Genomic DNA, 22,694 nt, shown 5'->3' on the forward strand with positions numbered 1-22,694 from the left:
ACGCTATCCCAAAACCATATATTATAAAGTGAAACAATAGAACTAGAAGTAATCATAAGCTGTGAATAAACCTGTTGTTTGTGGGTACTTTTCTCCATTCTTCCCAAAATTTCAGGCTTTTTTCCGAGTCCCAATAATTCCCTCTAGTTCTATTGTCACCTAAATCCCTTTCTAGCCTACCCTACCAACAGCCATATGCTAGCGCTCTCTTCAGTGTTGTGGCTTCAGAACAGACTCTCACAAAGGAGGAGAGAATAACCGGATTATTTCATGTATTTATTTTATCTTCCAATTTCCTCTTCCCAAATCCCCATCCGAGTTGTAGCAGCCTTCCCTCTCCTAAATAAAGAAAGAGGAGGAAAAAAACAGAATAAGGGGACTCAGGAAGCCCCTCCAGCTCTCCCACCTCTATAGAAACTCCCCAGATTTCATATTTTAAGTTAGATTTCCCCATGACATCTACTAAAAGATGTGTCCCCTCCCCTCTGCACTCCTTCCTTCCACTAAACCTCTTCATGCCCGCCAGTTATTTAGAACACCAACTTAAATTCCTTCCCTGTAATAAAGGTTTCTCTTCCCTTCTCCTCTCCTGCACCACCTCTCCCCTACATTAGAGAACCACCACCCCTTCTGCCTCTGAACTTCACCTCTTGACTCCCCAGATGGTAGGCCCCCTCCTATTTTGCCCTCTGGCACCTGCCAATCTTTAAACCGGGCCAGGCTGGGACCAGCTTTGCTTCCTTGTAGCAGACTAGAAAGCTGAAGAACTTTCTTCTCCATTGCATTTGCTTCTGCTCTAGGAAGCCCTGAAATCCTCCCAGTTCAGAAAAAGTAATGACTCTTATTACAAAAGCCTTTGCCTTGAGATCTCTTAAACCTCCTTAAAATTAGGTAAGACTTTTCTAAATGTGATCCCTCTCCCTTCAGGCTGAAAACACTAGCCAGAGATACTGGTAAAATTGCTCACAGACTCCCCCAAGACCAGTGGCTGCTGCGCTCTCACCTTCTACATGAAATACATCCCCCCCTGAACGAGGGCCCAGGACAGGAGGAGGGGAACAGGATTCTGCAGACTGGATACAGCATCGTTCAGATCTGGACCCTGCTAAAATACAGACGTCCCCCGACAGTAGGCCAGTGTCATCCTTCCTACTACCCACCTCCCGCTCTGGAAGGATAGCTATCTCTTTTTTCTCTCTGTTTTTAAGGACAGCCATCTATTTACACCAACCTCTGCCTTCTTTTCCTCTGAGCTTAGAGAAAGATCCAGCCCTCCTCCCCATTACTGTAAGGAATCCTTTCCTCTGTGCCTTTCAGCCAGTTCCTTTTTTTTTTTAAATAGGTTATTACAAGATATTGAATAGTCCCCCATGCTATACAGTAGAACCTTATTGTTTATCTATTTTATATATAGTAGTATCTGTAAATCCCCAAATCCCAATTTATCCCTCCACCTCCTCCTTTCCCCTCTGGTAATCATAAGTTTGTTTTCTTTGTCTGTGAGTCTCTTTCTGTTTTGTAAATAAGTTCATTTGTGTCATTTTAAAAGATTCCACATGTAAGTGATATCATATGGCATTTTTCTTTCTCTTTCTGGTATACTGCACTTAATATGACATTCTCCAGCTAATTATGATCATACCAGGGAGGCCCGACTCAATTCAATGACTTTTTTTTTTAATCTATGTACATGACACTATGCTAGTCACTGTGCTAGGTGCCATTGAGGGGGGAAATATAAATATGACTAAGACATTGGTCCTGTCCTCACAGAGTTTACAATCAAAAGGGAGCCTACTCTATACTGGAAAATATTTATCTGTCCTTGTCAATCATCAGCTTTCCAGGCCTACTGATTCCTCCCATCTGTGTTTTATTATATACAGGCTGCACTTTGGTCCTGTTGCCCTTTCTAGCTGGTGCTTCTCTTTTTGCATTACCAGATTTCTCAAATGAGTGCTCTATACTGTCCCTCCACTTCCTCACAACGTACTCCCCCTTTGACTCCACAAAATCTAGCTTTTGCTACAACCACTCAGTTAAAACTGCTTTCTTTGTGGTCATCAATGACTTCCTTCTCCTTGGCCTCTTGCTAGCTTTTGATTGATTTTATTAAACTTTCTCTTCTAGACTCTGTAATAGGAATTTGGCTATCTGCCTACCTCTTCAATTAGTTCATTCCAGTTTCCTTGGCTGATCCCTCTTTTTCCTTTTACTAACCACAGGCACAATCACTGGCCTTTTGGTCTTCTGTGCTGGCTCTAATGGGCTCATCTACTTTTGTAACTGTGACTCTGGACTTATAACTGTAGTGGTGACAGAGTTCAGTTATCTTTAGGACACCCTCATAGGGCTGTCACCATAAATTCAGGTTGGACAATACCAAATTTATAACTTCACTCTTATACCACTCTGATCTCCCACAGTTCCCATTTTGGTCAACTATTTCCCCAGACATCCATGTTTAAAACCTGTAAGTTATTTTAACTCTCTCCTCATTTATTGCTCATATGAAATTATCCCTGGAGCAAGGCATTTTCTTCAAAATATTTCTTATTCAAACTTGTCCATTCAAAAATGCCACTTTCCTAGTTCAGGCCTTTAAAGGATTGCTTTGGGAATGATGCAAATCTCATGAAACTCCCTCTCCATTCCATTGCATCCTTCATTCAACCAAACTTTTTCAAAAATACCGTTTTCATTGTGTGTTTATCACACTGAAGAACTTACTAGGCTCCCTATTGCTTATAAGTCTGAACCTCAGCCTGACACTTCATGACTCTACAATTTGGCCCTACCTTCCCATATGTGAGATTACCAAGCAAATATTAGGAGCCTTGTAAATTTTATTTCTTTTTACTTTCCCACTGTTCCTTCCCACATACCCTGTCCTTCAGTCGTACCCCATCCACTAAATATACCCTGCTTGTTCTATCCCCCTCATCTAGGCAGCTCTTTCACTCTTGGAATAACTATTCTTCCTCCTAATTGCTTTCATCCTTTCATAACTTACTGCCAATCAAAAGCTAGCTAACTAACTAGCTAACACTAGTCTTCAAAGTGTATCTCAAGCACAATCATCTCCTAAAAGTCTTCCAGACAACTCCAGCCTGTACTAATCTCTCTCCTTCCACTGCCTAAAGCACTTGTCTGTCATATGCTGTCAAATTTATACGTAATTTAACATTGTTACAAACCTTTTCATTTTGCTCTAAATGTTTCCTAAGTGTAAACTTGAATTTTATAAATACTTGGAGGGCAATAACAACATCATAGATTTCTTTTTCAGCAGCAGCAGCAGCAGCAGCAGCAGCATCTTTAGCCGCTTCGGGCATAGGTTTCATACACATTAAGTACTATTCAACTGAAATTTAACTGCACCTCATCTTCCCAGTGTTCTGTATACAGGGTTAGTGTTAAATCTCAGTGAAAGAACTGATGGTCAGGCTGAGATGAATACCTGCCTTGTAGTCCTAGTGATCTGTTTCCTCCATCCACCAAAGCCTCCCTCTGCTCCACGTCACCAGCCCTGGGATCTCCCCAGGGTATGAGATGTCTCCTCCCCCTCCCCCCCATCCCCAATCTACTCACTGATTCCACTGTCACATGTTTCACAGTTACAGGCTTCTGATGGTCTGCACGGTCTGTTTCATGACTAATGGTAGTCTCTGCTGCTTCCATTACCTCCTTATCCAACCTGTTCTGCCCTCAGCAGGATTAGGAAACGGTTATCATTGCCTCCATCCAACATCCACAAAAATTCTTTATTTAGAGTTTTTCTCTCTTTCATCACTTCTTCTCCCTCCCAACCCTTTACCCCGACTTAAACTCAGGGATCCCCCCTACTTTATGTTTGCATGAATTATGTACCCATCCACTCATCAATTCCCTTGAATTAAGGACTGCCCCTCCCTTTCGGTGTCTTAGGAAATCTACTCCATTCTAGCTTCATCCCCCGCTATAGTTAACAAATCTGTTTCGGGCTCACTTCCTGGTTTCATTTCACCTAACTAATTTTCATTCCTGTTAATTATTTAGATTTCAACATTGCCCAGTTTCTTTTTAAGTGTTACTTATTCTGATCAATTTTTAGTGGTCACTCACCAGTATGTCCTCCGACTCAAACATAGAGTAATCAACAGTGAAATTTGCACCAAAATCATCTAGGGAGGAGAAAAAAAAAATCAGTAGTAACAAAACAGGAAGGTAGCACTAGATCTAGAAATGAAAAGAGGAAAAAAATGTTCAGAATACTTCAATTTGCTCAAGGTGTAAAATTTACTGATATCATATAATTCTAATGAACTTTAATGTTAAAAATGTTTGTGAATGAAAAAGAAAAAAAGAAAAAATGTTTGTGAATGTGTATGCATTTATATTTTCAATCTGGTATCTAAAATCATTTACAGATTTGAAAATTTTCAAATTGTTTCAACCAGTTTCTAAAGGATTGGAAATCACTAGCTTGAAAAATAACATCATGAGCCTTGATAGCCTTTGCTCACAGCCAGATTTCTCTCTGACCCAGTTGCTCCATTGCAAAGGGAAAGGCAGAGTCTCAGAACTAAGCATTTCCCAAACCTCTCTCCACCCTGCAGAGGGTCAGAACCTTCTACATACTCACCATAGTTGGGAGTGACTGTGTAATAATAGACCACCTGGTAATAGTCATCTTCTTCCAGTACTTCTTCATCGTCATATTCTTGTCCTAGGGGAACAAGGACTAGAGGTCAAGGGGCATCTGGAACGTCTTAGCAACCGAAGAATACCTGCAGTTGTTCTCAGCTCTGTCACTTTCCTTCCTTTCTGCCTCTGCTCTCCTGTCTCCCTGCCTCTGCACCCCTAAGCCCTCCCAGGCTTCCAGACTCCATGTCTGTGATGAGGCCTATTACTCTGTGCCCTTTCACTCTGGGAACTCCCAGAGCAGAAAGTGGGTCCCTTCACATATCATACCCAAACTAAACCTAGAAAAGGTACAAACCAGAGAGAGACCAGATATTAAGGACCCCAAATCCACTCCTCTGTATGCTCCAGACCTATTGTATTTGTGAGAGATCTTCTCTTTACAGTGTCTCTCACAAGTAACACACACACACACACACACACACAAAGCCTTTGGCTTTTAGTTTTAGTTCCAGTTTCACTGCTAACTAGTGGAATATCTCTGAACCAACAATTTAGCATCCACTTTCTTAAAATGAGTCAGCTGGACAAAGTAATCTATCTGTATTAGTTTTTCTTCCTTCCCAGAACTAAAAATATGTGGCTTTGACGTGCTTAGATCAAGAACTACTGGCCTGATATTAAACACTTCCCTAAACTTCTTGCCCTCTCTTAATCCCAAGCAATGACACAAGAATCTGGAGGAAGAGGAAACAATAAGAGCACCTGGCAGACTGGGAACAAAGGAGGGAAGGAGCCAGGCTACTTTTGGGACGCTGTTCCTGAAGGTAGCCAATTCTCACTGGCTAAAGGCCACTCTTTCTATATCTTTACTAATACACGGTTTGCTTTTTCCATCTCGCTAAGAAAGAAGATACCCTGCAGTCCCTCACTAGTTTCACTGTCCTGCCTTCAAGGAGTCTACCTCTCTTCACTCTCACATTAGTCCTTCTCAACCTGTTCATCTCTGTGGTGATGGTGAGCTGAGTTCACTCTCGTTAGGACCTCCCATAGCTGGGGCCCCTCCCTGTCAGCTGTCTCTTCTTTGACAAAACTCTGCTTTCCTCCCCCTTTCCTGGCTCTAATTTCCAGGTCCCGTCTGAACCTCCCCGTGCCCCACTCCATCTAACATCGATGAGAGAGTGTCATCGCTCCTTATTGAACTGCACTTCTCACCCTCTCCTCATTTCCTCTCTCCCACCCCATTTATGGTGGAAGACCTGGCCCAAAAGCTCAGAGAGGGATGTGAACTTACCCAGGATGAGTGGCACAGCAAGGATGGCTACAAAGAGGACATCCATTCTGGATTCTGCACTATTGCCTTGAAAGTAAAAAAGGAAATTACAGCGTTTCCCACCAGACTTACCCCGCCTCCCGCCCTCCTCCAAAGCAGGGAGGTTGCTGCAGCCACGCTTCTCTGGGAGGGATTCCCCGCCCACTTGTTGACTGGTTAGACCATCAGTTACTTCCGGTCTGGTCCTTAGAGCTGTGCAGATCAAGAGAGGCAAAGTGAATTTTGATGGAAACATGTTCATTGAGCTCCCCTAACCCTAGACTAGATCCATTCAGGACTCCTGCCACTACCAGGGAAAACAAACAAACAAACAAACAAAACCAAAAAACCAACCAACCAAACAACAACAAAACCCCCAGGCTCCCAAGGTGTTTCCCCTCTCCCCTCCTTTCCTTCCTTGCTCCCAGTCCTCACAAAAATCTCATCCTTCCTCTCACTGTCCCTAACTTACTGTCACCATCCAACACTGCCCTTCTCTCTGGGGCTTCATCACAATGTCTTTCTTCACAGACAAAATATTCTAAGGAAGGGATAAGCATTTTTTTCCTAGACTGAGAACAGTCTCTCTCCTCTGCCTGTCTTGGACTGTGAAATATAGGAGCAATAGCAACATCCTTGTCTGACTCTCAAAGCACCTGCTGCATTGCTTCTGAGAAAAAAAAAAAAAACCTCTCAGTTAAGGCCAGTTACTTTCTCTCTGCTAAGTACTGACCTTACCTCACCACTTTCTCAACCTCTGCACACAGGCTGGGAGAAGGGAGGAAGCAGGCAGTCTCTTTCTCTGCTGTTTATTCCATACCCCTTCTCCCACTTTCGGTCACTTGGTGTGTTCCCTTCATTCCAGCCTTCAGGGGTGGTGTTCATGTTGTCCTTCTCTTTGCTTTTATATTTCCCATATTCATTCAATTCAATTTAGAAACATTTAGTAACATATGTGCTAGGCATAGTGTTCTAGGCCTAGTCTGATAGGCAATTCCAAGTTCATAGGCAAGGGAATAAGAAAAGAATGTAGGGGTTTTGTTTTGTTTTGTTTTGTTTTTTTAAAGGGAGCTAATAAACATCTATTCAGCATCTACTGTGAGCCAGGCAATATGCAAGTCTCAGTGAAACCACCCATGAACAAGACAGGTTTGGCGCCTGTTCTTAAGTCAGAAGATGCTGTGGTAACTGCTCAAAGGAGAGATAAGTTGTCTTTCCCTCTCTCTTCTGGCATGGTAGGTTCGGAAGCAAGACTCACTAGAGCTTGAGCACTGGCCAGGATGCTCCCACCCTCTCAACCTCATCGGGGGAGGATTTGCATGGTGACTTCCCCTGTAAATCTATAGAATCTATTCCTTCAGCTCCTTTCCAGAATTTCCCGGGGGAAAAAATGTAAACTCTTACATGAATGTACACATATGCATGGCCATGAATCTTTTCCAGGAAGGAAAGGAAGCCTGGTTCTCTTTGAACAATTTCTATAGTTTTTTGGTACGTTGATTACTCTTTCAAAAGCGATATTCCAGTTTCCCTCACTTTCTCATCCTGGTACTCTTTTGCCTAAACATCCTGCCTAAGGACTAACCCTACTCCGGTCCAAATGAGATGACAATACCCTTTTCTACTTTAATTTTCTTCCGCTCTAATATGCATTCCCTGCCCCTCCCCTCCCCCCAGGCTGAGGAAAAGACCCCACTGAGGTTCATTTTCAGAAAATAAATAGAGGAAGTATGACATAAAAGGAACTGAGTAAGCTGGAGGGAGAGGTTGTCTTTTTTCCTTCATCCCCCTCACTCTGCCTTTTACAAACAATTTTAACTCCAAATCCCCTCTAACCTCCTTCCTAACATTGCTCTCCAGGCTCCTTTGGCTTCCCTCTGATTCTCTTGTCATTACAGATGAAGGCTTCATTAGCTGTGTTGCTTGTTTCCTATACTAGCCTGTTCAAAGAGCTCCGAGTTTTACGTCTAACCTTCACCTCTTAGGCATTATCCCTAGTCCACTTCCTCTCATTCAAGTAAGAACAATACCCGTCCCTATCTCCCTGCACCCTCTGTCTTGTGCTTTCCTTGTATTTGTCCCTTAGGTTTCAACAGGATCTTCCCCTCTCTGCAGCTCTTCAAGAAGAGGCAGAGTGGCTACCACCCTTCCCCAGAAAATAACGAAAGGAAACAGCGAACAACGATGAACTGAAGCCCCGAATCCGGGCCTGGGACTAGCCCACTGGTTTAACCGGCTGGAGCCACTCCCAGGGGCGAGGTCCAGGGCTGGGGGTGGGGGCAGGACTACAACTCCCAGTAGGTAGTGCAGCCACGCCTCCGCAGCTCCGCCCCCGCCGGTCCTCCATTGGCCTCCAGGGGGTGGGGATTAGATGGGAGGTGGCCATGGGGCCGCAGCCGGGGTTTGTCCCCTCCTCGGCTTCCGTAGAGGAAGTCGCGAAGACCAGTATCTGGGGTTTCGGTGCCCCCCCCTTCCCCGGGGTCCGGGGGTGACATTGCACCGCGCCCCTCACGGGGTCGCGTCGCCACCCCACGCGGACTCCCTAGCTGGCGTGCTCCTCCCCTTCGCCTCTCTTGGCCAGGCCTCCACCCCGCCCCCAGCTACCCAGCCATGGGGGCCGCTGTGTTTTTTGGATGCACTTTCGTCGCTTTCGGCCCAGCCTTTGCGCTTTTCTTGATCACTGTGGCTGGAGACCCGCTTCGCGTCATTATCCTGGTCGCGGGGTGAGTTAGGGGCTTGGGGAGACGCGGGAGGACGCCGAAGAGAGAGATCAGAAAAGGGCTGGAGGAACTCGGGGCGAGCCTGGAAGCCTGAGTTGAGGGAGACTAGTCGGAGGTGAAGACTGGAGAGAGTCGAGTCAGGGGTCTGGGTGATGTGCCTTTTCCCGCAGTTGGTTTCCGCCTTCCAGAGATCGCACAGATTCCTCCTATACTCCTCCCGGCGACGTCAGAGAAGGCCCAAGGCCAAGATTCGTGAGGGGGCTGTGCTGACCTCGGCCGGCCCTAAGGGAGTATCCAGGAATGGATACCTCGCCCTCCTGTGCTCCTACACTCCGGCTCCCATCTGGCTCTGAAGACTCTTTAATCAGATTTTTACCCTTTCCCCTTCGTCCAGATCCCTCCAGACTCCCTTGGTGGAGACACCTATCCTGTCTCCTCCCTGTCTCCCTGGCCATCCGGAAGTCTAACTTCCACTTTATGCTGCAGCCTTAGTTGGTTCCCTTCTTTGATTTCTCTGGCTGCCCCCTACCCTTGCCTGTCTGATTGCCCTTGTCTTTTCTCAGGGCATTTTTCTGGCTGGTCTCCCTGCTCTTGGCCTCTGTGGTCTGGTTCATCTTGGTCCATGTGACCGACCGGTCAGATGCCCGGCTCCAGTATGGCCTCCTGATTTTTGGTGCTGCAGTCTCTGTCCTTCTACAGGAGGTGTTCCGCTTTGCCTACTACAAGCTGCTTAAGTAAGAAGATGGGATGGTCTGGAGGGGAGAAGGGCAGAGGATTGCAGTGGGGCAGCGCTGGGTGGTGGTTTGGATGAGGAAGCACTAAGGGAAGACATTAGAGGGAAAGGAGCTTCCTGCCCTTCCTCATGTTTCCCCTACCCCACCCCACCCCACCCCACCCCAGGAAGGCAGATGAGGGGTTAGCATCGCTGAGTGAGGACGGAAGATCACCCATCTCCATCCGCCAGATGGCTTATGGTGAGCCAAGGGACAGGGACTGGAGGAGGGAGTTGGACACCCCCCTCTCCCAGTGAAGTCTCTAAACATCCACATGTCCTAAGTGGCTTCTTGTTTTTCTTCATACCTGACTTCCAAGGAGAGGAGGTCTGGAGGGAGAGTAGGTGTGGGGGAATTGTGACTGGGAATGGGGAGGGAACACTGGTAATCAGACTATAGTGACCTCTGACATTGATGAGACCCTCCCTCCCCTCAGTTTCTGGTCTTTCCTTCGGTATCATCAGTGGTGTCTTCTCTGTTATCAATATTTTGGCCGATGCACTTGGGCCCGGTGTGGTTGGGATCCATGGAGACTCACCCTATTACTTCTTGACTTCAGGTAAGATCCGTTTTCTTTCTTGCCTTCATGCCCCATCCATACCTCACCCTGATCTGAGTTATTGGCCCTCCCTGGGAGACTTCTTTGGCTCAACATCTCAGGAGGCTGGGAGAAGATGAGGGGTGTATCTCATCCCCATCTCCCTCCCTGCAGCCTTTCTGACAGCAGCCATTATCCTGCTCCATACCTTTTGGGGAGTTGTGTTCTTTGATGCCTGTGAGAGGAGACGGTACTGGGCTTTGGGCCTGGTGGTTGGGAGTCACCTACTGACATCGGGACTGGTGAGTTGGGGACAGGGCCCTGCCTGAGTCAGAGAGAAAAGAACTTAATGGTGAGTGGGATGGAGGGGAAATAAATCCTCACTTCTTAACATTTTAAAACTTATTTTGGGAGGAGGCAGAAAGGTGAGTCTTTTGAGGTCTCTCACCTCAGCATCAATTGTATAACCTGCTCTGAGGATGCTCTGGGGTAGGAGTTTGAATGGTTAGTCAAACTGTAGCGCAGATAGTCTGAGGTGAGGGGGAGTGGCAGAAACCTCAGAGGGAGCTGAAAATCACAAGTCCTCTTAATCACAAGATGCTGGTGTTCTGAAGGGAAAGACTGGGGAGCTGAGTGAGATATCTGGGTCAAAGCCACAAAGAGAATAGGGGGATTAGGCAGAGGGAGAATCTAACCTCTTTTCTCCTCTTCCTCCCATCCCCAGACATTCCTGAACCCCTGGTATGAGGCCAGCCTGTTGCCCATCTATGCAGTCACTGTTTCCATGGGGCTCTGGGCCTTCATCACAGCTGGAGGGTCTTTCCGAAGTATCCAGCGCAGTCTCTCGTGTAAGGACTGACTACTTGGACTGATCGCCTGACAGATCCCACCTGCCTGCCCACTGCCCATGACTGAGCCCAGCCCCAGCCCGGGTCCATTGCCCTCCATTCTCTGTCTCCACGTCGGTCTATTCCACCACCTTCAGGGTTTTGCTCTGTCCATTTGTGACCTTTAGTCTCTAGACTTTACCAGGAGCAGTCTGGGTTCAGCCAGTCAGTGACTGGTGGGTTTGAATCTGCACTTATCCCCACCATCTGGGGACCCCCTCTTGTTGTCCAGGACTCCCCCTGTGTCAGTGCTCTGCTCTCACTCTGCCCAAGACTCACCCCCCTTCCCCTCTGCAGGCCGACGGCAGGAGGACAGTCGGGTGATGGTGTATTCTGCCCTGCGCATCCCACCCGAGGACTGAGGGAACCTGGGGGGGGACCCCTGGGCCTGGGGTGCCCTCCTGATCACCTCGCCCTGTATTTCTCCATCTCCAGTTCTGGACAGTGCAGGTTGCCAAGAAAAGGGACCTAGCTTAGCCATTGCCACGGAGATGAAGTCAATGGAGGTTCAAGGGTAGACGAGCTCTGAGTTTCCCAGTATCCCCTCCCCAGGCTGACACCTTGGTCTTTTTCTCAGGTCTGAGGGGAACCATTTTTGATGTGATAAAGACCCCAAATTGCCTTTTTTTTTTTGAGTCGGGGGAGGGAGGAGGTATGTTGGAATTCTTCTCCCAGCCTCCTTGGACTGTATCTTCCCTCCTCAGATTGCTCCTTACGGCTGGGCTCATATCTGTCCAGCTTTCCCCTTGGTCGCAGGCTTTGGGGGAAAGGAAGGAAGTGCATGTTTGGGAACTGGTATTACTGGAACTAATGATTTAACCTCCTTGACCGCCAGCATCCCTCCTCTCCCCAAGGTGAAGTGGAGGGTGCTGTGGGGAGCTGGCCCACTCCAGAGCTGCAGTGCCACTGGAGGAGTCAGACTACCGTGACATCACAGGGAAGGAGGGCAGATTTTTTCTAGTTTTTAATTGGGGGGTGAGGGGGGCGGGGAGGTTTTCTACAAACTGTATCATTTTCTGCCGAGGATGGTGTGTCCCATCCTTTTAATCAAGGTGATTGTGATTTTGATTAATAAAAAGGACTTTATAATTGTGGGGGACCTTGGCTTTAAAGGCAGGGGATAACATGTTAAATTGAGGTTTCTGCCCTCTCATGTCTCTTGTCCAACCTCCTTCCTAACCTGGCAACCTCTGGTCCCCTCCAAGCTTGGCTTTGGCGCTGGGGCAGAAATCTGGGCTGGTGGTCAAACGTGTCAGAAACTCTGGGTTAAGTGTCTTCCAGAAGTGGATCTCCCCTTCCAGAACTGGGATAAAAGGAATTATTCACCCATGCTCTCTTTTCCCTATCGTTTGCCCACCTCTGCCGTCTGAAGCATTAGGGAACTTCCCCATTCTCAAAAGCCCCAAAGGTAAGGCCAGAAGTGGGGTCAGAAACTTTAATTTCCAAATATATTGAGCAAAAAAAACCCCCCAACAACAGCAACTCTTTTTCCTCAGGGGAGGTCCTGCACTCTATCTAGGGACAGCAATATAAAGATGAGGAGGTGGGGGACTTTGGGACACATCCCCAACATCCCCTAAGCACAGTTTGCCTGCTGCATTGTCAACATGGGGGTCTCCTGATCTCCTGTATGTTTTGAGAGGCTCATGGCTCTGTTGTTCTTCCTTGAACAAGAGCCTGTCCACACCTCTGTGTAGGGGCTGCCTGGAGGAAGGAGGGGTGTTGGCCTATTCCTACAGGATTTTCTGGCCAGTCCCAACACACCACTTTACAAGCTCCCTAATAGGCGAGGGGAAGGCATCTATGGTGTCCGAGATGGAGTCTATGCCTCGGTGGCTCGTGCTGAGGTGAAGACCACACTTTTCCGGTTTCCCAGTCTCTTCTTCCTGGAAGGGGGAATGGTTCATGGAAATGACTAGTCCTGGGGGAACAGATTAGAGGTGGAATACAAGAATGCTTTTCAGTACGAGAGAAAGGATTGGAGGAATGCAGAGTAGGATCTCACCGAATCTTTCTAACGATGAAATAAAGGGCCAGCAGAAGGCAGAGACAGCCAACCAAGATTCCCACTCCTAGACTCAGCATTTCACCTGGGAGAGAGAAAGATGGAAGGTGCCAGCCTAGGACTAATGCAGATACTGAGCCTTTCCCTGACTTGTTGAGGAGCCCCTACACACGCCATCCCCCAGTACCTGGGGAGGGCTGTCTTACCTGTGGTATACAAGGATCCCACTGTAAGGGAAGAAAACTTGGGTCAGTGAGACCAGATCCCCACCCTGGCTGGGAGTAGCACACTGCGCCAGCACTCGGGGTTGGGGGCTGGCTCGCAGTCCAAGTGAGTTCTGGAAACCCCTTCCCCACTTAGCCTCCTTTTCCTTCCCAGGGGCTCCCTGGTTCCTGCCATTGGGTCCCCCAGATTCCCGTCTCCTCCAAGCCCTGTACAGTCACCTTGGATGAAAGAAGCAAAGACTGCTCGCTGATTGAGAGGCTGGGGGGCTCGGTAGTTCCGCACCAGGAGCTTAGAAGGCTCTTCTTCTGTGGAGAACAAAGTCTCCTGGAGCTTCTCCAGCTGAGGACGAGGAGAAGAGTGGGATTAGGGGACAAGTGGCACTCGCTTGGGGGAGTGGGAAAGGGTTTGAGGATACAACTTTGTCTGCTGCCTCCCCTCTCCACCGCTCACCTGTCCTATCGAGATCTGGGCTTTTCGATTGAAGACCGTCCAGAGCACACTCTGGTAGCAGGGGGGTGTGGTGAGCGAGCCATTGTACCGGAAGAACTGCGCCAGCAGAGGGGGGAGCAGCTCTCTCACGTTGAAGGGCGGCACTGAGGTCTTCTGATCTGGGTGAGAACAGACTGGACTCATCTGCCTCTCCCTGCACCCCAGCTTACCTAGGCAGGGCTCCCAGAAGCGAACCCTCCTGGTCCCTAACTCACCACCTCATTCTAGGCCTTTGAGGCCTTTGGGGGGATGTTTCCCTGAAGTCTAACATTTCTTTGTCTTAAGGTAGATTTTTAGGGCTCACCTTTATGCCTGATTTCATGCAAGTGACTCAGAATGTGTTCATAAGCTGGATTCTTGGTCTCACCCACCTGGAAGGGGAGGAAAGGGGAAGAGAGTTTAGAACGCATCCGGGTTTGGAGTAAGACATTCGTGGGTAAGGTAAATGGTCAGAGTGGGTTGCTGACTTTTCTTGGGAGGGTGACCAACAACAGACAGGGGCAGAATAGGACTGAAGGATGCAGAGGGAGTGGAGAGAGGCCTAGGAGGGGTTGGGGGCCACTGACCTCAATCAGGATGCCCAAGACAGCCAGGCCCTGAGGCCTCTGAGCAGCCTCGCTCAAGCTATTGTAGGAATCGGAATCATAATGTACAATGTGGAGCTGAGGGAGGAGAGAGGGAATTGAATCACTTAATGTTTCTCCGCTACCCACTCCCAGGGCTTCTAGCCTAGCCGCTATCATCAGCAGCACCACCAGCATGCCCTAAATCTGTCCCGAAATGCTTGGCCTTTTCTCCCAAGTGTGACTTTTCCTAGTTTGTGGATTCTTCCTCTCCCCCGCACTGACCATGCCTGTCACTGTGTCATAGTCCAAGCTTTGCTCCCTGGTACCTCTGCAGCTGTGGCTTCACCATTGATCTGGTGCTCTGAGCCCCGCGGGGATCCTCGCTGACCCCAGTGCAGGTGGAGCTGGGCAGCTACATATTTTCTGGGAAGTCCCTCCAGATACAGAGTGGGGGGTAGAGAGAGTTGCACTGTGGGGGAAAGAGAGCGAGCTTGGGTTGGTGGAGGAATGTGGGTACATTCCAGCCCCTGGGTTGCCACCACTCCTTGGGAGACTTGGCCAGCCTTTTCTTTCTTCCTCCCCCCAGCACCCAATTTTTCCCATAGGCTTTTCCCATACTGCTTTTCTAGCACTTCTCTGCCTTTCTCAGTGAAGATCAAGTCAATGCTATGACACTAACCCACCAACAGAGCTTGCTTGTACACACACAGTTCCCACCTTTGGCTATAGGAGCCTCATCCCCATTCTCATGTCTCCAAATTTATAGATGAAGCCTTCTGAGAATCTAGAGGTTAGGAGGACGCCTCCCCTAGACTCCTAAGATTGGACCTGGAGTTTACATCTCCTTGGGGCCTGGGCTTTTTACCTGTGTGGCCATTATTGTGCAGGTCCAAAGGCTCGGTGCCAGGCTGTTCATATCCATGGGGCTGCAGAACGAGCAACTCAGGGTCAAAAGTCACACTGTCTGTCTGGATATTGATGGGAGACTGGGCATTGCTTCCACACTCAGGGTAAGAGGCTGGCCAATGGTCTTGACCATGTGGGCCTGGTGGGGGTTACCACAGACATTCGTCCTGCCCTCCTGCCCCAGCCACCCTTCAGCAACCCCCCACCAAGCTAAACCCGTGTGGAGGCAGAAATGCACTTCCGTCCAGCCTGGGTGAAGCCCCCAGCTGTGCAGGGCTGGGTGAAGTGGGACCCCCTGCTGGGCTTGCTGCTGTGGTCCCTTCACGCACCCAGCGGCAGTGATGCCCCCCAGTGCTCCTGATACATGGGGAGCAGTGGCTTTTACTTACCTGTCCTCTTGTTGGAGGATAAGAAACTGAATGAAAGGAAGAGGGGATGGATAGAAAGCCTGCACACCCAGAGAGGTGGGACTTGAGTAGGAGCAGGAAAACTGGGAAAAGGAAATGATCCCAGAGAGATAGGGTCTCTTTAGGGTCCCCATCCAGTGGCCTTAAGAGCCAGACCTGCTAACTTTCCATCATTCACTTCTTGCTCTTGCCCTGGACCTTGTATTGACTCTGGAATTCGGTTGAAGCTCAAAGGATTTGATTTCCACTTCTGCCAGGGTCGCAAACTGTCCGGCTGGTCTCTTCCTCACCCCTGACCTCAAGCTCTGGCCCAATTACAGATGCAGGTGAGGGGAGGATCAATCAGGATAGAAAGAGAGCCAGGAGAATGGCAGCTAAGCTCAGGGTGCTCCCCCCACCCCAGACCCCTTTCCACTCCAGCTCCCTCATTCCCACACAGACTGACTGAGGACACAACTGGCTTTTCTGCTGTACCAGGAGGTGTGGGATTTGATGGTTAGAATAGGGTCTAGGAGTCATACATGCAAAAGCTAGGGCATGGGGAGACTGGAAGGGAGGAGCTAGGGTGAAAGCTAAAAGAAGCCTCCCCACCCACGTGACAAGTCTTCCCGCCAGGTGAAGAGGCCCCAGTATGGAAGAGGGGCAGTATGCCTTGGGTTCGGCTCTCACCCTCGTATGTCCAGTGTTGACCTGCAAGGCAGAGTAATTTGAGTTGCAGCCAGCACGGCCTGGGGCCGGCCCTCCTCCACTGCCCCCTCCCTCTCTGCGCTTTCTCCTCCCTCTGCTCCAGCACTTCCCAAAGGAAGCCCTGAAACTGGACACCTCAGTGGAAAGGTCGGGGGGCCTATTTAAAATCACCAGCCAGGCTGCGCTTGTGCTCGCTGAGTAAAGAGGGAGGAGAAATGAAAAGAGATAAAGCCAGGAGACTAAAATTAACCTGGATCCAAATGTGCAGAATGCCCAACCCTCACTTTTCTACAGCCAGTGCCAAGCCAATCTAACACTTAGAAGATCGGGCTGAGGTGAGGGTGTAGGCAGAGAGCTTGGAGAAAGGGACCAGTTGGGAGGAGGGGAAAGAAGTTCAGAGTTGGTGTGGTGCTGCTGAGGGGAGAGAGCCATTATTCCTTTGCTTTGAAGCATTTTAAGAAGCAAGGCACTGATCTGAAAATTAACATGTAAGTTCTTCCTTCTGGTCCCAGTAACTCTAAAGGAAACTTTTCGCATCACCAGGAACCTCTGCCCCCTAGATTCAGAAGGCTAGGGAAGGTGGGAGTCGGGCAGGGTCCACTGTACGTTGAGGGTGGTGGGTGGGCACAGGCAGCAGGCTGGCAGGGACAGGATGAAAGTGAAGCATTGTGTGTGAAGAAGAGAGCTGCCAGCTGGGTCACATGCCAGGCTCTCGTGCAGTCCTGTCTTGGGCTGAAAGGCCGGGGGTCTACTGGTCCAGAACTGACCCAGGGCCAAACTGCTTCAAGAGGAAAGGGAGGCATCCTGGCAGATTGTCTCTGTATTATTCACATTGCTAGGACCTTTGGAAAAAAATTATACATTCTTTCCTTTCTCTTATTGTCTTAAATTCCTCAGACTTCTAAGATATCCGTGATCTCATCATTGGGCTCTTCTGCTGGCCCATCCCTTGGTTCAGACAATTCTGAAAAGCAGCCCAAGGGAGGGCTGGAGGCCGCCTCTCACTCCCCAGCTCAGTGGGACACCTCAATGACTCAAATTCCCTGGTTCTGGGCAGGCCGACTGCCTTGCCCTTTCCCTCCCACTAAATCTTACAACACACTAGTTCTACATCTCTTCCTCCTCTTTGCCAATTTTTTTCTTTTTCCTCAGGTGCAATTTGCAACTCTCCTTGGCTTGGTGCCCCCCTGTCATCCTCTTTGCATTCCCCCTTCTGTCCTCTAGACAACCCCCAACCCTGTTCTTCCAACGCATCTTAACTACACACCTGCTCTGTGCCGAATACTGTGCTAAGCACAGGAGTACAAAAATGAGGGGTGGGAGTCCTGGGGACACTCCTGGAGCACCTTCGCCTGTTTCCCCCAAGAGTCCCTCCTCCTCTCCTGGGAGATCCTAAAAGTCCTTTGTCAACTGTAAAGAGCCCAATAATGTTGACTATTACTGCTACTACTTTCAGGGAAAAAGCTGAGAAATTAGTTGCCACGTAGAGAACCAAGAGGGGACTTCGGCCATGAGGCTTATAGTCAGGGATCAGGGTCTGAGTTAGGAGGTGTGCGCTCCCCCCCGCCCCAAATCAGTCCTCTTTTCTTTCACTCCAGGCCTCTTTGGCTCCCTAATTGGATGAGTTTGTAAATAAAGAAGGCCAGGAGGGTTGCCTGGGACTAGGGCAGTGGGGGAAAGAGCTCCAGAGACTTTGTAGCCTGCAAAGTGATTCCCGCAGGGTGTGTGTACACATCCTGCCCCCATCTAGTTCGCCCCCCATCCCCATGAACGGCAAAGCTGGAAAAACAAAGGGAAAAGGAGGAAAGTGGTTTCCTCCCCACTCCTTTTTCCCCCTCCATCCCTGAGCCTATTATTCTAGCCCCTAGGCTTCCTTTTACCCTCCTCCTCCTCCATTAAGCATGCATGGCGACATGTGTACACCAGCACAGACAGACACACAGACATCCAGAGGTACCTACCCCCGTTTGCAGGCAGGATCCAAATCACCTCTAGCAGGAGGGTGAAAAGCAACATGGTATCCTCGGAAGGAGCACAAGGTACTGGGAGTTTGGGGACTAGGGGACTAGAAGACTAGGGCAGGGTGGTGGGGGGAGGTGGAGGGGAGAGGGAGGTGTGGGGAGAGGGGGAGAGAGGAGAGAGAGAGAGAGAGAGAGAGAGAGAGAGAGAGAGAGAGAGAGAGAGAGAGAGAGAGGGAGAGAGAGAGAGAGAGGAGGAGGTTCCTGGAGTTGAGTGTATTGATCTCTTTCTCTGTTTGTCTTTGTGTCTCTGCGGGCTGCCAGGGGATTTGGTTTTCAGTGGGGTACTGTGAATTTCTGGTTCCCAGGACAAGTCTTGCTGCCTCTCTTTCTGCCCTCTGTTTTTTTATCTCCCTCTGCAGTCTTCACTCCACTTTCTGGCCAGCGACTTCACAATTGCCTTCTGCTTTTAAGGTGGCTCTGGACGGGTATACGTGGGGAGGGGGGGTGGCCTGGGTTGCTGGCGAATAGCTCCTTAAATAGCCGATTAAGCATGCAGGATGACCCTGCGGAGGAAGCAGCGGGTTTCACAGGAGCCCTGGCCCCGGCTCAGGAGCCCAGCTGGGGTGAGCTCTTCCTCCCTCTGCTATTCACACAGATACTGTTGAGAAGCAACAGTGTCCCCTGGAGTGGACAGGGGCAGGAAAGGAGGGTTTGGGGGTTCAGCCCTTTGGGGTCCCACCCAGCCCCCTCAGGGGGACACTCATTCCCCATCTGGCTTCTCTGAGGAGCAACTCCCTCCCTGGGTGATGTGGGGCAGATGCGGGGAGGACCTGTTCCCAATTCCCTGCAGGATTTGAGCTGCCCTGGAATAGGAAAAGTCCAGAGTTTGGAGAGAGGTAACCAGGAGGAGCTGGGAGACAGGGAGTGGGTGGGGGGTAGGAAGTCAAGGACTAAAACCTGGCTTGTGGAAGAGAAGTGAGGCGAAGAGAACTTGTTTGGAGCGATCTCTTTCTCCTGCGCCTGTCACCACCCCCTTCCCACGGTGAGGCCTGGGTCCACGTGCCTGTGTGGCCTGGGTGGGGGGTGGTTTTGTTTGCTGTATAAAGCCCATTTGTGTGCCCAGCGGGGGGAGGGGCTACAGCAGCACCATGGAGAGACAGCGGCTCCAACTGCCAGACCCAGCCACCTCCCTCCCCAGGGAGCCCAGATCTAGGGCGGCTTTTGTCACTGAAGAGGACACTGACCCCTGGCAGGGAGACCAGGGCAGGAAAAGTGACGGGGAGATCTTAGAAATAATCACTAACCCCATCAAAAAAAGGCAGACTCCAGAGGACAGGGGAGGGAGCAGAGGGAGACCATGTGATCCAGTTGAGAGGGGCCCAGGGTCTTCCCTCCTGCCCAACAAAGGGCTGAGGCAGGGCTTTTGGGACTGAGTGGAACATGCCACCGGAGAACTTGGGCAAGTGGAGCAGAGAGGCTGCCATGTCTCAGGAATGTGGGCTGGTGTTTATTCTCTCATGGGACTGGAAATCCTGATTGGAATGTACATTCTAAATCCCTCATTACAGAATGTGAAACTCACGGATAACTTCAGGCCAGACATTGGAACCTTTCTCTCCATACCCTTCAGAGTCACAGCCAGGAGGATGCACCCGTTTGAGCTCCCTCTGCCCTCCTTGCTCCTGCCAAGTAACAATAAATAGCCAAAACAAAGGGAGCAAAAGCTAAATTAGGGAGCAGGATAAAAGCCAAGCGAACAGAATAATGCATGTGCTAAATCATCAGCTCCTGCAGAGGCAGGAGTCTGCCATGCCTTTCTGTCTACTGTGATTAATTTGCAAAGCAAAGCCATTTGCAGATGTCATTTCCTTTTTGATTCTCTCATCATGCTCCAAATTAGTTTTTCCTTCCAGGTAAGTTTTATGTTTTGAGGTTCCCCCAAAGCCCCAACCATCCCACCTAAGAAAGATAAAAGGCTTAAAGCATAAATTAGACTTCCTGAGAATCAGGATAGTTAACACAGAGGAACAGGAAAAAGAAAGAAAGCAGAGACATCTTTTGCATGGTAGGAAAGAAGCGATTTGGACAGAATGACCTCCTCCAGGACAGAGTTCCCGCGGAGGATCTGAGGCTGCGATGCAGCTTCCCAAGGCAGGTAGCAGGTCTTGCCAGGCGCCACCTCCTGGTTGTCTATGAATTTTTTAATTTTCCAAGTTTTAGTTCAAAATGTTTTGTATGTGATTCCTTCTGGGAAGTGTTTCCCTGCTGGTGGGCTTTGGGATTTTGTCTACACTACTGAACATTGTTTCACAAAGATGTCTCAGCCCCAAATCAGCACCTTCTCCAGGCCCTCGTGTTTCCCAAGTGGACAAAGGCTTCAGTTTCTAGGAGAGAGGAGGAAACGAGGCAAACTCCAGGGACTTGCCTTTAGTTTCATCTTTGGCTCAGCTGTGGGTAATTCTGTCGTCACCAAGCTGATTTGGAGTAGTGTCAAGAGAATCCTTACATGTTAAACAAACAAACAAACAAACAAAAAAACACCAATCTCTCCCTCCCCTACCCCCACCCCTCACTGTGCTCTACCTTAGTCGCTACTCATACTCTGCCGCCTTTGTTTCAATTCGTACTGCTCCCTCTCCAGCGCATTCCTCACGCTGGGATTGGCTAAAACCCCACTAAAACCAAGGCGTTCTGCTGCCTTCTGGCGCCATCTCCTGTCCTTTCAAATGCAGTGAAATGTGAACAAGTCAGAGAATCAAAGGTGTCCGTGTGTAGTGAGTTTTTTGGTTTGTTTTTTCTTAAACGATCCTTTTAAAAAAGGATATTTAAACTCACCAAATATCATAAATAGTTTAAAACACCTTACAGGAACCCAGTAAGTGCTCTGAGTTTGTGTGGTGGGGTAAGTGAGAATTCAGTGACGGAGGGAGGCAGATCAAAAGGAAAGAAGGATGGTCAACGTAGGGACTTACTCCAGCAGAACAGCTGGTGACTGATTGCCGGGAAAAGAGAATCAATGAGAAGACAATTGGATGGACTCAGTTTCCTGAAAAAGCAAGCAACTTTGTGCCCTGTGTAATGTAGACCCAGAGATAGTCTATTTTGATAATCACATTTATTATCACGTGCTTGTCTTCTAACACACTGGTACTGAAGGCCCGTAAGGAAACATAAAAGCTTGCAAGAATTAAAGTCAAAGTAATTTGGAGGGGAGGGGGGTGGTCAGAACTCTTTGGGTCATTTTCTCAGTTTTCCAGTTCACACTGCATGACAGATGCAGTATGAGAATCTTGTAGACAGAAGACAGGCAAAAGTTTGTGGTCTGAAATGTTTCAACTTGAATTAAAAAGGAGCAACTTTGTGTCACGCATTGATTTCATGCTCACAACACTGCCTAGTATGTAAATATTTGCTGATTGAATGAATGAATCTAGTTATTGGACCATTTTTTTTAAACTTTCTTTCTGCCTTTGGTATTTAGCAAAATTTTAGACCGAAAGGGTCCTCAGGCATCTTTCCAACTCCCTTGTCATTCCCTGAAAGACTGAGTTTTGAGGGATTTAGGGATCCTTCCGTGGTTAGTCTTATAGCTGCTAAGCTAAACCAGGACAAGGACACAGATGCCATTGAACTTTCTCCTCTTGGTTCTCAAACGCCATTGTGCATCAGAATCACCTAGAAGGCCTGTTAAAATACAGATTTCTGGGCCTCTGCCCCATGGTTTCTGATTCCACAGGCCTGGGGTATGTCCAGATGTTTGCATTTCTAACAGGTCCCCAAATGATGCTGATGGTGCTGATCCAAGGGACTGCACTTGAGAGTCAATGCTCTACACCAGCTGGAGAAGCAGAGGCAGGAAGGGGTTTGCCATTCTTTGCAGAGCTTCCAGATATCTGGAATTTTTCTTTGCAGTCACTTTCGCAGAGGTAAGCAACAGGCCTTCACTAGTTTACAAATATATATTGAGCACTTCTAGGTGCTAGGCACCATGGCAGGCCCTAGAAATAAAAATTAATGAGACAAACTCCTGCCCTCAAGAACTTCACAGTCTCATAGAGGATGCAGATACCTTACCCAGTTACTAGACTACAATAGTGAGAAGTTCGAAAGAGTGGCAGAACAAAGTGTTAGGGGAACCAAGGAGGCTGGGCAATTAGTGAGATTTTCTTCACCCGGTATCAACAATATTTCCACAAGATGGGTCCATAATCAGGTCCTATAGTTATATGTAAGAACATAAAAGTTGCCACTCCTCAGCAGGGAGACCCATGCTTCACTGTCTCTGAGAGTGACACCAAAGGATAAGTTATGTCTAAGCAGGATTCTCTTTAATATATTTAATAAGTTGCTTCCTTTGCAAGGAGGAAGATAATGGCTATCATGGTGCCCTGGAAGGGTAATAATTTGTTCCATCTGTTCTGGTGGCTGCCTCATTCTGCCTGGCTTCTCCCTTTTCTTTTTATTCCCTACCATTCATCTAACTCAGGTGAAGGTTGTGTACCAACGAAAGCAAAGGACATTAACATTTAATACCACTTCCCTGCAATAGTGAGAAGATTCCAGTTAAAGATAATTTTTTCTTTGTTTTTGAATGG

At 48.7% G+C, this 22,694-nt stretch overlaps 3 protein-coding genes across 4 annotated transcripts; 1 reads left to right on the forward strand and 2 right to left on the reverse strand.

The window, feature by feature from the left end:
• Window positions 1-267: 267 nt before the first annotated feature.
• On the reverse strand, window positions 268-7,356 carry C21H1orf54 (chromosome 21 C1orf54 homolog). Of its 2 annotated transcripts, XM_072946652.1 has the most exons (7): window positions 7,340-7,356; window positions 5,918-5,983; window positions 4,625-4,708; window positions 4,105-4,163; window positions 3,592-3,702; window positions 1,004-1,105; window positions 268-339 (listed from the first exon to the last, which is right to left on the reverse strand). In XM_072946652.1, the coding sequence occupies exons 2-6, from the start codon at window positions 5,961-5,963 to the stop codon at window positions 1,007-1,009; spliced, it is 399 nt and encodes a 132-aa protein (XP_072802753.1). In that variant the 5' UTR covers window positions 5,964-5,983; window positions 7,340-7,356; the 3' UTR covers window positions 268-339; window positions 1,004-1,006. The 2 variants fall into 2 exon arrangements, with proteins under 2 accessions (XP_072802753.1, XP_015105631.3); XM_015250145.3 differs by lacking the exon at window positions 7,340-7,356 and having other exon boundaries at window positions 1,004-1,102; window positions 5,918-6,148.
• A 939-nt stretch (window positions 7,357-8,295) lies between these two features.
• Window positions 8,296-11,947, forward strand: APH1A (aph-1 homolog A, gamma-secretase subunit). The gene is made up of 7 exons (XM_006216931.3): window positions 8,296-8,658; window positions 9,219-9,389; window positions 9,556-9,629; window positions 9,865-9,987; window positions 10,141-10,268; window positions 10,691-10,814; window positions 11,151-11,947. The coding sequence occupies exons 1-7, from the start codon at window positions 8,546-8,548 to the stop codon at window positions 11,213-11,215; spliced, it is 798 nt and encodes a 265-aa protein (XP_006216993.1). The 5' UTR covers window positions 8,296-8,545; the 3' UTR covers window positions 11,216-11,947.
• A 327-nt stretch (window positions 11,948-12,274) lies between these two features.
• On the reverse strand, window positions 12,275-18,201 carry CA14 (carbonic anhydrase 14). Its single transcript, XM_031688919.2, has 11 exons — window positions 18,100-18,201; window positions 16,121-16,141; window positions 15,004-15,183; window positions 14,465-14,607; window positions 14,139-14,234; window positions 13,877-13,943; window positions 13,534-13,691; window positions 13,302-13,422; window positions 13,065-13,085; window positions 12,859-12,943; window positions 12,275-12,739 (listed from the first exon to the last, which is right to left on the reverse strand). The coding sequence occupies exons 1-11, from the start codon at window positions 18,152-18,154 to the stop codon at window positions 12,676-12,678; spliced, it is 1,011 nt and encodes a 336-aa protein (XP_031544779.1). The 5' UTR covers window positions 18,155-18,201; the 3' UTR covers window positions 12,275-12,675.
• Window positions 18,202-22,694: the final 4,493 nt, after the last annotated feature.

The sequence above is a fragment of the Vicugna pacos genome, chromosome 21, assembly GCF_048564905.1.
Source record: "Vicugna pacos chromosome 21, VicPac4, whole genome shotgun sequence".
NCBI lineage: Eukaryota > Metazoa > Chordata > Mammalia > Artiodactyla > Camelidae > Vicugna > Vicugna pacos.